Source organism: Triturus cristatus, chromosome 7 (genome assembly GCF_964204655.1).
Source record: "Triturus cristatus chromosome 7, aTriCri1.1, whole genome shotgun sequence".
Taxonomy (NCBI): Eukaryota; Metazoa; Chordata; class Amphibia; order Caudata; family Salamandridae; genus Triturus; species Triturus cristatus.
In genome coordinates this window covers 1630047342-1630062286 of record NC_140590.1, presented here as the reverse complement: position 1 = coordinate 1630062286, position 14945 = coordinate 1630047342, and the positions used below count along the sequence as shown (strand labels likewise).

Below are 14945 nucleotides of genomic sequence, written 5' to 3'. Positions count from 1 at the left end.
ATTTAGCAAAAACCCTCTTTGATTTCCTCTTTACATTTCCATTCAGTTTGGCCTTTCAAAGGTTTCTCTGTCTGTAAAATAACTTTCCCTGCTTGGGAATTAAATATCTTGTATGCCTTCCCTGTGAACCCCTGCTCCAAATACATTTAAAACGCATGTCCTGGAAATGCACCATTTTGGCTACCTTATAAATCCGCATGAATTAAGATTTGTATACAGTTATTTTCTGTGGAGTATCATGTGCAGATGCCACTGTTGTCAAGATATGAAATGGCAGGTGTGTTGTGTCTTTATGTTGCAAGAAAGCAGAAATGTACCTTTCAGACCAAGAGTTTATTTAATTGGAGGAAAAACTACTACCCACAGTTCTGCTGTGTTACTTTCCTTTTTTTCTGAAATGTGTGCTATGAGACTACTAGAAATTTGTTACATTATTTTCTTATGCATTATTATATTGACTCTCAATGTAAAATAGGTGCTCAGAAAGTGCAAGCTGACGTCAAGACAGCATGTTTTGTTAATACACGAGTTCCCCTGCCGTATTCTCTTTTTGTGGAGCTATTGCTCGCTGTTATATTCTAAATGCAATGATAGTATCCCATGAAAGCGAAGGAAAGACATAGGCCTATGATCATAGTGACAATGAAGATACTCATGGTGAAGTACTTCAATTACAAGTAGGTTCAGGCTTCCCCGTTACCATGAATCTGTCATGCTGCCTTATCCCCAGTGGAGAGGGAAGATTTTCTCTGTGGCTCTTGACTGGTTTTCTTTCACGTTTAATCCTAAACGGTTTGTTAAGATGACCACAGAGTGCTTACCTTTCCATACAGGGCTTGTAAAAGCAGAGGAAAAAGGAAAAGCTGGAAGACCCATGAAGTTTGAAGGCATTAGTCAGAGAGCAGAGATCCGGCGAAGGCCTTTGGGGCTGAGTACGAGAAGGGAAGTTGCAATATATACTCCAGGTAATTTGGCAGTGGAAGCCTTTTGATCTCATTACTTGTGGGCATCACTTTCTCCTCCATGGAAATGAGCGTATATTGTTATGACAGACTCTAGGATCACTTCTGTGTTTAACCCTGCCATAAAACCTTCTGACATAGTCCACTGTAATAAAAGCATCAATGGCATCTCTCTCTGCCTACTCGTAGATTCTGGTTTAGTGTTTGGCATACAGTGGCATAAGGTTATGGCTCCTTTCTGTTTAGGTTTTTGATATTGGGTAACGGGCGACTAGAATGCATGCAGCTCTCTCCTGCCCTCTTTCCCTAACTGAATGTGCGACCTCAAACGCTTGATAAAATTCTCAAAGTAAAGAGAGAATGTTCTCTTGATAGACACTGACAGTGACAGAGATGGCTATGCTTTTCAGGGCCTGTCAGGGAATCCTTAGCTAGAATTCCAACATGAAAAAGAAATTGCCTTTGCCTGTTCATTTAATATATCTGTAAGACAGCTCCCTTGAAACAATTGCTACTTAGAACTGTCATTTGAATTTAGGATATTACTTTGAAAAATTCTTAGATGTAATATGGTAAGCTAATGTAACACAAACGTATTTTTACATTTCTACAATGCCATATAAAAAATAGTAATGTTCTCTTTTACTATGTGATTTGAATTTGTAAAGAAGGTTTGCATATTTCATTTTTGATGTTTCACTATTTGAGAAATTGTGGTATAAAGGCTAAAATACTCCTGCAATGAGGTATAGAGGACCTTGGCCTGCAGCCTCATACCTTCAATCAATCAATCAGACATTGTCCTTCTTAGTGTTATAGAACGCATTGGTCAGTTGCAGAATCCCGATTACTTACAGGGGCTGTACTTTATCCAAAAACATAATGACATGAGTTTTCAAACATAGAGGTGCATCCAAATTAAATTGGTCCAGAAAAAATGATTCAACATTTTTTCTTGTATCTTCTTTATTTTTATTATCCCAAAAGTTCTTGATTCCGCACAAATTCGTACAATCACATCCTAAGCCAACGAGTTTCGTTCGAACATCGAACTTCATCAGGACTGTAACATAATACATAATAAATGTATTAAATATTTACGCAACTATAAGCCTAAACACAAACAATTTAAAAAAGTGATTTTTATAAATATAGGCCATACCCTTCCACCAAAAAAAACTGAAAATGTGTGTCATGTTTATTTCTTAAAAAGACGATGACAAGAGTTAAAAAACATATTATAACAGAGTAGTGAAAACAAGACTCAACTCTATCTTTTCAAGACTCTATCTTTGTGTAAGTCTTTTGAATCATTGTTTCTGAACTGATTTAATTTGGGTACACCTCCATGTTTACTCCTTTTGATCTGCTTTGCAGTGATGTCTATGAGCGGCCGATACTAGATGGGGTGTGCACCATACTTATTGTTTAAGAACTGGGTTGGAGGTGCAAGTTTAAAATTACCTGACCTCAGGAATGTTTGCACAAAAATGTAATACCATTGAGAGGTTCTGTTAGTACACCAGTTAACACAGTCACTAGCAGAATACTTTGAAAATGCCAGTGAAAACTAAGAAATGGGTTCTTGGATCACAGAACACTTTACGCATTTTAGTGTAATATGTAAAAAATATCTGATCTTGCCTTTGACTGCAATCCTTAATTTGTAGAAAATAAATCAGTATAGAAAAGAAGCCATCAGATGACTTCATTCACTTCAATCAATGTTGTCTTTATGTTGCGTTACAGCTGTATAACAAAACACATTAGATATATCATCATAAAAAACTATTAATGTTTTATGTTGGCGCTCCTGGGTCTGGTAATATCTCTCAGTGCTATTTCACCTTTGTTTTTCATCCATTGATCTGTGCATCAAACTAATATCTCCCATGCACATTTAGTAAGAAGGAAAAAGGAATGCTGACTTACCTCATATAACCTGCCAACCTTATGTCATAAGACCCTTTAATTGATGTGTATGAGCTTCAGTGTGGGCAGCAGCTACCCTCTGCATTTGTCATAAAGAATGAAAATTCAGTGTGCCTTTTTCCTTCTCTTGTAAAGTCCCATTTCCTTGCTTACCATGTATTCCCCTGCTTAATGCACATTGCATAAAGGTGTTTATTTGTGTAGGTAGATGAATGGCCAGCAATGAATTACAGGACCTTTCCTTTGCTTTGATTACTGCAACCTCCTTGTTTTCCAAAATTTAGTATATTTGTTTATCTGATTGAGACTTCTAGCCGCAGATTCCTTATAGTAGAATATTCCCCAGGCGTCAGATTGGATTTGGAAAATCTTGACCAGTGCCCATGCGCGCCAGTATCTGGTGCTGGTCAGCTCTGCGTGGCCGTCGACTGCACCGGATGTGATATGTGAGGTGCCTATATAAGTGCCACCCCAACTCGCTGACTTCAGTTCTTATATTTCTGCGCCATCTGCACGGATCCGGAAGAGCCACCTCAGTCATTTTTTGACTACTTTTTTGGCTTTTTGTTGATCCTTTTTTGAGCTCTAGCTAACAGTGTGCTTTAGGGATGTTCTCTAGAAACCTGCAGGTTTTGAACCCTGTGGAGCCTGTCACAGGCAGATGTCTGTTACAGACCCCCCTCCTGCTGTGTTTATGGTGCCTGAAGCACGGCCATAACTCCAAGGCCTGCCAAAACTGACATGAAATGAACCCCAAGGCAGTCCAGGAGTGGGACTTGCAGCTTCTGGTCAATCGACATTGGACGATTCTGCACCTCTCCAATTCCCGGTTGCATGGAAACTCTCGGACTCGCTCCTGTTGGTCACTGTCAAAGTCTAAATCTTCGTCGGGTAAGAAGATGGGCAACAAGTCAAAGCATTGTTTGAATTCATCGCGACGGTCCAAGTCATCGGACGAGGCACAGGAACAACCCCACAAGTCTAGACCCTGCACCCACATTGCCCCTTAAGAGCTTGAGTCCGCTCTGTCCCTCCCAGAAGTTTTCGGAGCCAGCGTGACTCCTGCTCAACTGAAAGAATTATATGAAGTTATGCACCCCATATTTAGTCAAGCCAAACCCTCTGGAGCACCTTAGGGCCCCATGGGATTGGAAGGTGCCCGACTGGATTCCCGTAGACAGGTTCGCCCTCCGTGCGAGTTGAACCCTGTGGATCCGGACCGACTTCAGTCACAAATCTTTGACCTGCACCGGAGTCTGTTCTAGTGGCGCTCTTTCCAGCCACTAACCCCATCCTCATTCCCAACACCGACATGGAACCGGATCAGCATCATCTGATGTTGCCTCCAGCACTGACCAGACCAAGACCCTCTGGAACAGAGACAGTGACTCCCTTTTTTGATGGGCCCTGTGGAAAATACGATTGGGGCGGATCTCAGGATCCTTATGGTTTCCTGACCCCCGTAAGAAGCCTTTGGCCGAGGATAACTGGTATGAGGAACTGCCTGATGCCAGTGGTCTGGACACCTTACCAGATTCTGGCCTAATCTCTCCTCCTAGTGTGGCTGCAGAGTAAGGCGCTTCATTTGCCATGGTGGTGTGGAGGGAGGCCGAGGTTCTAGACCATATGCTGCCCTTGATGGCAGTCAAGACCAATCTCTTGACAGAGGTGCTTCAACCCGGGGTAGCCCCAATGGAACATCTTCTTCCCTTTAATGAAGCTCTCACTGATATCTTTCTTCTGGCCTGTGCCAAGCCCTGCACAGGTGCTTCTGTGCACAGGACAATCGTCTGCTGCCACCACCCCACTCCTGGAGTTCTAGCTTTTCTCACCCAGCACCCCAACCTGGAGAGCCTGGTCATCCAGGCCTCCACCTCCATGGTTAACCCTGGCACATTCACTTCCACAAATCCGGATAGGGAATTCAAGAAGCAGAACATTTGGCAAGAGGATGTTCTCTTCCACCAGCCTTCCACTACGGTCTGTGAATACTGCATGCCTCTTAGGCTGGTATACCCACTCAGTATGGGACTTGAAAGTGCAGCCCATGAACTTGGAGGAGGCTGAGCAATCCTGACCCAGGCTTATGCCGATGACAGGAATGCAGCAAAGTTTACAATACACTGCGGACTGGACACAATAGACTCACTAGGTACAGCAATTGCTTCATCGGTGGCGCTACATCGCCACGCCTGGCTCAGTTCATTTGACTACTCGGGGGATGTCCATGCATCCCTTATGGAGATGCCCTTCAATCGCACTTGCCTGTTTGGCGTTAAGGCAAATTCAGCACTCAAACACTTCAAAGACAGTAGGGCCACTGCCAGGTCATTTTGGCTCATCAACCTCATTCTTCCTTCCACTCATTCTGTGACAACAGTCGGCGCTGCCAGCCACGTCTATTTTTACCCAGCCACCATGGCCAGCAGGCTCTCCAGGCCTTTTGTGGCTGCAACCATGGCTCTTACAAGCCTCTTGGGACCCAATGTCAGATATCTGCCCAGTACACCCCTGCCCCGGCAGCCGCATCCTCCAAACCCCCTTAAAATGCTCTCCCAACATCAGAAGCAGCCGCATGGTGGCAGGATCACTCGCCACTTTCCCGACTGGCAGCCATAACCTCGGAGAAATGGGTGCTCCAAATTGTTCAGTTGGGTTACACCCTTCCATTCACAGAAAGCTCACCACCCCTGCCACCGTCCTCAGATAGGCTGATGGAGGGCCATCTCTCCCTTCTGCATCAGGAAGTGCAGGCTCTTTTGGCCAACGGATCCTTCAAGAGGGTGCTGACATCAGAAGTAGGTTGTGGTTGCTATCCTGCTATTTTCTGGTGCCGAAGAAGGATGGAGACCTCCATCCTATGTTGGACATGCGCACTTTCACTTACTCCTGAAAAAGGGAGAAACTGAAAATGCTCATGTTGGCTTAGGTCCTGTCTGCCCTCGATCCTGGAGATTGAATAGTAGCGTTGGACTTGCAGGATGCGTCTTTCCACATCCCTGTTGTGCCAACCCACAGGCATTATGTTCGGTTCACATTGAACCGTGAGCATTTTCAGTTCATTGCCCTCCCCTTGGGCCTTACTAGCGCCTCTTAAGTGTTCATGAAAGTGATGGTGATTACAGCTTACCTGCGACGGTCAGGGGTTCCAATCTTCCCTTTCCTTGACAACTGGTTGTTGAAGGAGGACTCATCCCAGGCAGTCGCAACCTACCTCCAAATTATAGAAAACCTTCTACATTCAATGGGTTTCGCTACAAATGTGCTGAAGTCACATCTGACTCCATCGCAGATGCTTCCTTTCATCTGAGCCATTCTGGACACACTACAGTTCCATGCCTATCCTCTAGAGCAGCGAGCCCAGGATATTCAGGCTATGATTCAGATGTTTCAGCCTTTATCCTGGATTTCGGGGAGACTGACTCTGAGGTTGCTGGGTCTTCTGGCCTCCTACATGCTGCTAGTAAACCATGCCTACTGGCATATACAGTCTCTGCAGTAGGACCTGAAGGCCCAGTGGGTGCAGCATCAAAGGAACCTCTCTAACCTGGTACATCAAGGGAAGGCTAGTTCAGGTGTTCCCCAATAACACCACCACCATGTGGTACTGCAACAAACAGGGCACGGTGGTGTTCTTGACCTTGTGCCAGGGGGCCCTGCCCTCTGACATGGCTGGAGCGGCAGTACATTTTCCTGTTTGTCCAGAACTTGGTGGAATCATTAAGCGCCAGGGCGGACGAACTCAGCCGTCGATTCCTTGTGGATCAAGAATGGCACATTCACCTGCAGGTGGTGTAAGGCCTCTTTCACAACTGAGGAGAACATTGGAGCACTTCAGTGTGTTGGAGATTTCAAGGCAGCTCTTGCTCGGAGATGCAGTTCGTATCTAGTGGTGCTCTGGGCTCAGGTACGCCGCTCAGAAGAAGAACAGGATGGACCGTGCCCAAGTCATCCTAGTGGATCTGGACATGACATGGAGGGTATGGTATCCCGAACTCCTGATCATGAGCATCAGTCCTCCGATCAGGCTGCCCCTTCTAAAGGATCTCCTGTCACAGCAACAGGGCAGGGTTTTGCACCCGAACCTGCGCACTCTCTGCCTTCATACATGGATATTGAACTGCAACAATTGAAAGTCTTTCATCTCCCTACTGAAGTCTGTGAGGTCATTCTGGCATCCAGGCATCCATCACCTAAGACTGTGTATGCCTGCATATGGGACAAGTGTGTGGCCTGGTGCACAGCAAAACATGTTGACCCTCTTCCTGCACCCTTGTATGAAGTGTTACTTTTTGTTCTATCATTTGTCCACAAAGGCTTTGCCCTGGGCATTTTTGAGGGGTATCTGTTGGCCATCTCAGCTTTTTTGCAGTTGCCGGATCAGCCCTACCTGTTCAAGTCACCTGTGGGATACGTTTCCTAAAAGTTCTTCTATATATGTTTCCCACCAAATCATTATGCCCCAATGGTAGCTTAATTTGGTTTTAATCTCCTTAACGTGTTCACCCTTTGAACCCATACATAACTGCCCTCTGAGACTTCTGACCATCGAAACAGTCTTCTTGGTTGCCATCATATCAGCCTGGAGGGTCGGCGAACAACAGGCTCTTTCTGTCCAACCTCCTTACACCAATTTCTTCTCAGACAAACTGGTTCTCCGTACTCGGGCCTCTTTCCTGCCAAAAGTGATGATGCCTTCTCATATTGGCCAGAGCAACACGCTGCCGACTTTCTTTTCTCCACCTCATCCCTCCGAAGAAGAAGAGAGACTCCATCAGTTGGACCAGAAAACAGCATTGCTGTTCTACATTGGTCGCACCAGAAAACACTGGGTCGAAGATCAGCTCTTTATTAGGTTCACCTGAGCGAAAAAGGGGAAAGTAGTGTAGAAATGAACCATCTCCGGATGGATTGTACTCTGTACTCAGATCTGCTTCACACTGGCCAAGAAGCAATGCCCTGAGGGCTCATTCCACCAGAGTCTGCGACACACTTTATTATCTTGTGGAAGCCCCCTCCAGGACACCTGTCAGGCTGCTACATGGGCATCCCTGCACATGTTTACAAAACGCTACTGTCTTGATAGTCAGGTCCAGTGTGATAGGCACTTTGCTCCTCCGGTCCTCTAGGACTTTTCCGTCCGAGCCAAGTGCAGGAGTACTTCCCAAGATTTTCCAGATCCAGTCTGATGCCTGGGGAATATTCTAAGGGAAGGAATCTGCGGCAAGATAGAGTCTCTATCAAAAAAGGCATTACCAAAGGTACTTGATTTGTTTGTCTATATACATATGCGTACATACATGTATGAGGCTGAACTTAAGGAACACGAGGGAGCCATGTTAAGAACACACAAACCCAAGAACTGCAATTAAACAACAGATGCAAAGAGGTATCTGTATCTTGCACTTGCAGGGTTCACTGTAGATTTTCTTTCACTGTATGTCTTTGGGGGATGTTAGCACTGTTGACATGAAGGAGCCTGGCTGTCTACCACCATCAAAATATTGTGATAATTAAAAGCATAAACAATGACTCCTAATGCTGATTTAGATAGTGCTGTATTTATTAGGGTGCCATTGTCTTGTTTTGATGGTGCTTGCTCCTATTTTCCCTGTACTAGGTAGCGTTGAGGACAAATGGCAGAGGGAAATTGCAGAGAAAGGGGAGGTACTCTGCTCCAATTGCAAGTGTGTGACCAGGAAAACCATTCTTGGACTTCGGAAGCACATGGATGTTTGTCAAAAAGTAGGCACACTAGATTTGCCAAAGTAATTTATTTGTGTTCTAGCAGGAGATTGGCTGTGTATGTCTGTGTACACTGCATAGCTGCCGTAGTGCTGGCTTTGGTTTGTGCATATGGAATGTGAGATTGTTTTGCATGGTTTGTTCACTTTATACATCAGCCATTAAAGTTCTTAAAATAATATACTTGTTCTAAATTATCTAGCTGCAGGACGCTTTGAAGTGCCAACACTGCAGGAAGCAGTTTAAGTCTAAGGCAGGACTGAGCTACCATACTATGGCCGAACACATCAACAAGGTGAGGAAAAGCGAGGTTCACATTGTCATGCAAGGAAGTGCCTTATCAAGCTCTGGAATCAAAGGTGTGGTAGATAATATGTTCCAGCACCTTGTAAAATGTATAGTGCTAGCTCCCACATTCCTTATCCCAGCTAAATAAATCCTCCAATATTGAGTCTTTCATAGATTTCATTCTTAATTCATCCCTGTCATCAAGCTGGGAGCCCCACTGTGGACATAGTGAGCAGTACTGCGTTAAACATACACAGAAGTGTTTTAACGTCGTCACAACAGTAGCCTATTCACATCATTATAAAATATCCAAAACTCAGCTTATCAGAGCAAAGCACAGTCTTCATCTCTCCTAACTCAGGCCACCATGGTTCAGATTTCTACTGCACATTGTGTGTGAAGGGAGTCCCCTTGAGCTCTGCTCAGTCAGTCAGTTAAGTTGGTTTATTCATATTTTTCTCTGCATTTCTGAGGAAATTGGCACTGCCTTATCAGGTTACTTAGGCTAAATAGATCAGGCCATGCCTCAATCTTCCATTAAAGGACTTTTAGACCATGTGGAACTTGTGGCAAAAGGATTCTACACTCTGAAACCCCCCCCACAAGAAATGGATATAGTAACTTCATCCAGACCATAAGGCAAGGGATTGTAAACGGTTTCTACAAAAACTCTCAAAGATAGAGTGGCAAGACTTTTACTGTGAAAACTAACAACAATGTATCAACCGGTATCATTAAGGAAGACAAGTATATATGCAGGTACAAGACATTACAAAAAGAAGGCGGGAGACTCATGGTGTTTTTTAGAAAGTGCTCTTGGCAATATATATTTAAAGTAACAAACATTATTAGAACAGTTGTATCAGCACTGTATGGATAAATGCAAGGACAACCCAAAACGTACTTGGTGCACTACTGTGCTCGTGACATACGAAAGTGACGGCGCACGTGACAAGTGAAGGAGTAGCGGAAGGCGCAATGTGACAAGGTGAAAAGAGAATATATATACAGAAATATATGATTCAACTGGGACTATTCATCGAATTACTTCGCGATTTAGTACAACATTTTGTGTGAACCATAGTTGAATTTGCGCCGTGGATTGCGCTGAATGCTCAACGGCATTTCGATCCTATTTAATCAGGATCATCTTCAGGACCGGGTTGCCAATTAAAGGGTGCTGTACAAGAAAGGAAAAGGTAAGGGGGGGTTGGGATCAGGGAGAACATGCGCATGAGGGCAAGAAGGCTGCGCAAAGCAGAGTGGGGAGTGGCATACCTGAAAGAGGTAAGCTGCGGGCGTCAGAGTGCTGCGTCGCTTTCCCAATATAGTAAAGCACTATCCAGGTAGGTACCACTGACGGGTGCAAGGCCACAGGGAGAGCACGCAGCGCGTGGGAGCATCTGTTAGGAAGGGCAAAGCACGAAGAAAGCCGGAGGTTCCTGATGGCGAAAAGGAGAATTTACTGTGGAGCAGTGCAGAAAACGAGTAACTTGGAAGGGACACGGTGGCGCAGTGCACTCACCTAATGGCCGGGAGATGAAGGCTGGGGAGGTAACACACAGGGTCGGAGCCCCCATCCGCTGTGTGATTGCGTAATGCAGAGGCCCACGGTCCATGTGAGGGGATCCTAATTGCAGGTAAAATGCGGAGCGAACCAGTTAGCATAATTGGTGCAGCCGTTAAAGTAAGGACTAAAGCAGTGCAAGGGTGTGGGCTTACCGTGAGGTGAGGAAAGGGGGATTCAATCCGAAGACAGGAAAAAACGCTACGATGAGCTCCAAGCCGCCACGTTCATGTACGGCTGGTCCAGTGTCTAACTGCGGTGAGATGCCGGCGGAAGAAATAAACAATGCGCTTCCGGGAATGAAGTGTCATCAGGTCATGTGATGATGCATGACTTTGCCAGCGGGAGTGGCCCCGGAACGACAACTAATTATGCGGCTTGGAGTTTGTGTATATGATGTGAATTGGAAGAGGCGCTTGGGGAGGGGGGATGGTGGACATGGGTTAGGACGGGGAAGGGAGGCACAAGGTACTGGATACAGTATTTACAAATCCTAATGTACAGAAACAAATTGAGGACCGCGGAAACCACAAGGTCCAGTGGTATTAATGTCATGTGTGTGAAAACAACACAAATAAATTAATTGTTGATGAATGACATACGTATCAACCCGATTCAATCGATTTAATAAAAATGAAGGATTAAAATTAAAAATTAATCATATTGACAGAAATAATGTCCACATATGAATTCTGTCAAGTTTGAGGCAAGAGGTAAAGAAGACCTATGATAGCAGGAGTGGGATGGAACGATGGCTATCTGAGTATTGGATATCAAGGTGCAATCACAGTTGTCAGCACCATGGCGAACAATCCCGGCTGCTCTGTATTGTAATGAGGGGCCTGGGGGTTTCTAAGTGTCAAGGAACACTAGTGTGATGGTTGTAGTTATCAATGGTAATCAATGTGGATGGGCCATTACAGTAGCACAGTACTATTCCACTCATCGATGGTGTTAAGGCCATGGTTAACTGAATTACAACGGGGGATCCATTGGCATTCGCTTCTGTTAAGAAGAGCTTGGAGATTGCCACCTCTGGTAGGCAGTTGAGGTTGGTCGATCACCTGCCAGGTCATTTCCAGTTTGTTGTGGGTTTTTCCAAGGTAGTGTGATACTAGGGGTGCAGTAAGGACTTTGCAGTGTATCCTGCTTTTGTGTTGTATTATTCTTTGTTTAACCATTTGGGTGGTTTGGCCGATATATATCAGGTCACAAGGGCAGCGAATGGCGTAGATGACGTATGGGACCGGCAATTGGTGAAAGTTCTGAGTTTGTAGGTTTTGTTGTTGACCTTAAACTCTTTGGTGTTAAGTGTGAGGTCACATACCACGCAGGTTTGGCATCTGTAATGTCCGATGATCGGCGGTAAGCCCCATGTAGTCGTGATGGAGTTTTGTTGAACAGGTTTCGTAGGCCAAGTAATGGCATGTACCAGGTGATTGGACAGGTTGCTTCCTCGTTGGTAGGAGAAGAGAGGGGGATCTCAAAATACTGCATGAGTTCTTAGTAAGGGCCAATTGCGTTTGATGATTTTACTGACTTGGTTGCTGCAGGAACTGACCTTAGAGACAAATGGGATCCTGGTATTGACTCTTTTGGCTTTAGGTGATAGAAGCTGGTCACGGTGACAGTACCATGCTCTTTTACGGGCATGGGAAACCAGTCGTGCGGGGTAACCTCTGTTGATTAATTTGTTGATGAGGATATCGGATTCATGGAAGTAATGTTTACGCCATTTGCAGTTTCTGCGGATGCGCAAGAATTGGCCATATGGAAGGACATCTCTGCGACCTTGTGGGTGGTAGCTGGAATACTGAAGTAATGTATTGCGTTCTGTTGGTTTGCAATATAAAGTAGTTCCAATTTTACCATCTTTCGCATGTATGGTGATGTCCAGGAATGGTAGGTCGTTTGATGTATACTCGGAGGTGAATTTGAGGTGAGGTTGTGACTGATTGAGCCACTGGATTAAAGAGTTCAAAGAGTCGATAGATCCCTTCCATAGAAGAAGGATATCATCTATGCATCGTCGCCAGAGGGAAATCTGTGTCTGGAAGGGGTTGTTGGGAGTGAGTATCTGAGGTATTTCCAGACTGTGTACAAAGAGAATGGCGAAAATGGGGGCAAAACAAGCCCCCATAGAGACACCCTTGATTCGTAATTAAAATGTGTCCCGATAGAGGAAATAATTGTTCTCCAGGGCAATGCGTAATAGATCCATTATGAAATCAGTCGGGATCAAGGTAGGTCTGGGTCTGGTCTCCAACAATCCTTCAATGACCGAGAGGCCCTCCTCATGGGGGATGTTGGTGTATAGTGACTCAATATCGAGTCCTACCATGAGTTCGGTACTGACATCAAAGGGTCTGTCCTCGATAGTTCTTATGAGGTTCATGCTATCACGTATGAATGTCTCAGTGTGAGGGACAAAGTCTTTTATGATGGCGTCGATATACTTGCCCAAGGGCTCCAGGATCGATCCGCACCCCGATACAATTGGACGTCCAGGGGGATTGGTACTGTCTTTGTGTTTCTTTGGTAATTTGGTTATTCAAAAAGGTGAATTCCTTTTCAGAGATAATGTCTTTGGATCTTGCTTCACTGGTGGCTTGCTGAATTTTGATTTTTAGTTCAGGCAAAGAATCTCTTGGGAGTAGACGGTAGTGGCTGGTGTTGGCCAGTTGTCTCTTGATTTCCAAGTCATATTTGTCGATGTCCTTCACCACAATACCGCCGCTCTTATCTGCAGGTTTTATGATAACATCTGTTCTCTCTTTTAGATTGAGTAGCGCTTGTTTCTCTGACCAGGGAAGGTTGTATAGAACATACTCATCTGTTTCTGGAGATCCGCTACTTCATGGAGAACAAGCAGCTCGAAGGAGAGTATTTCTGGGTGCATGACGGCTGACGGGGGATTGAAGGTTGAAGGAGGGTGAAACTAGGGTCTGGGCGTGGTGATTGACTGTGGTTTATCAGAAAGAATTGTCGTAATCTGATGCGTCGAAAGAACTGTAATAGATTGGCTTGGAGATCGAAGAAGTTACTTCGCTCAGTCAGGACAAAACTAAGGCCCCTGCTCAGGAGTTTGGTTTCTTCAGTGGACAAATTGTGACTTGAAAGGTTGAATATTGGTATCAATTTCAGATTTTGGGTGCTGGTCGGTGTTGCGTTGTCGGAGGATAAGTCAGGATTGGTTATTATTGTGGTGGGCCCCATTGGTAAAACTTTCTTCTGGTTTGTCGTTCTCCGGATTATTGATATTGGTATTGCCGGTTGCTGCGAGTCCGTCCTCGAGTTTGACCGTGTCCGCGGCCCCGTTCTAAAAAAACAGAAGGTAGTAGAGGTGTGGTGGTCTGTTGGTGTTTCGTGAGGTGCTGGGACCTTCAACTGTGTCTGAGTCTTCTATGGAAGTGTTACATGAATCTGAAAAAGTGATCTGTTGGTTGTTGCAAAACCTGTCCCAGTTACGGGTTTCTAGGGGGATTGTACGGGGTGTTGTTAAATTCTTCAAGGAGGTATGGATAGGACTTCTCTGTGCTGTAGTACCTTATATCCTTCTGAATTTTGGTGATTTTTTTGGTCAAGTTCAAAAGTATTAAAGGTGGCTATGGTTGTACTGATTTTATCTAGAAGGTTTTTGGCATCCGATATGGTGCTGTCCTCTAAGATGAGTTTCTCTTGCTCCGCGATCTCCTCGAGTTCCTTTAGACTGTTTTCAAGAGCCGTGTCGATCCCTAAGACCATCCAGTGGCGAGAGCAAGTTGTTGCCAGGTGGCTGAAGCCTGTACGGAACTTGGGGTCTTGGGTAAACATGGCCGGAGTGTTGCGAATTTGCAAGCCCAGAGGGATGATGTCTGATTTGAGGTATTCTGTCAGCATGCGTGCGTGAAGATTGGTTCGGATTTGTTTTTTCCTGAGCTTCTCTAGTTTGTCTAAGGGGACCTTGGAGGTGTTGGTAGCCGGAGTGGTGGAGGTGGAGGGACCAGAGAGTAGAGAGGGACCACTAAGTATGCGTTGAATGTAGTCATCAGTATAGGCCGGAGTCTCCTTAGACATATTTGTTAACAAAAGCTTTTAACAAAATGACCTATTTAATTGGTCTGAAAGTTCTGGTCACAGAAGGGACCTACTCTCGCAGTTCAGCAGCTGCTCACAATGTAGTAAACAAAGAACAGGAGTATAACCCATAGACCAGGTTGAGTTCTGGGTAGGTAAATGAAAACTTCCAAGGTGATATCTAAGGTAAAACTTTGAGCCTCGGAAGCACCACCTAAAAAGACTTTTAAAAAATCCACAATGGAGGATAGGTCAACTTCACATGTGGTGGTTCTCACTGGCAAAACACCATCAAAAAAGCTCACAAGCCTTCTTCTGAGCCAGCCACTTCTAAGAAGAGGAAAATGATCATGAAGTCTTCAAATAAACTCTCTTCATCTTCTTTCCTTCCTCCT

The 14945-nt window shown here is 44.9% G+C and overlaps 1 protein-coding gene across 5 annotated transcripts in view; it reads left to right on the top strand.

Annotated features, from left to right (window-relative positions):
* ZNF512B (zinc finger protein 512B) overlaps nucleotides 1-14945 on the top strand; it is a 295003-nt gene that overhangs the window by 222750 nt on the left and 57308 nt on the right. For all 5 annotated transcript variants that reach the window (XM_085619660.1, XM_085619659.1, XM_085619657.1 and 2 more), the window contains 3 exons: nucleotides 834-965; nucleotides 8515-8639; nucleotides 8842-8934. In XM_085619660.1, coding sequence (XP_085475786.1) covers nucleotides 834-965; nucleotides 8515-8639; nucleotides 8842-8934 — 350 coding nt within the window. The remainder of the gene's footprint in view (nucleotides 1-833; nucleotides 966-8514; nucleotides 8640-8841; nucleotides 8935-14945) is intronic.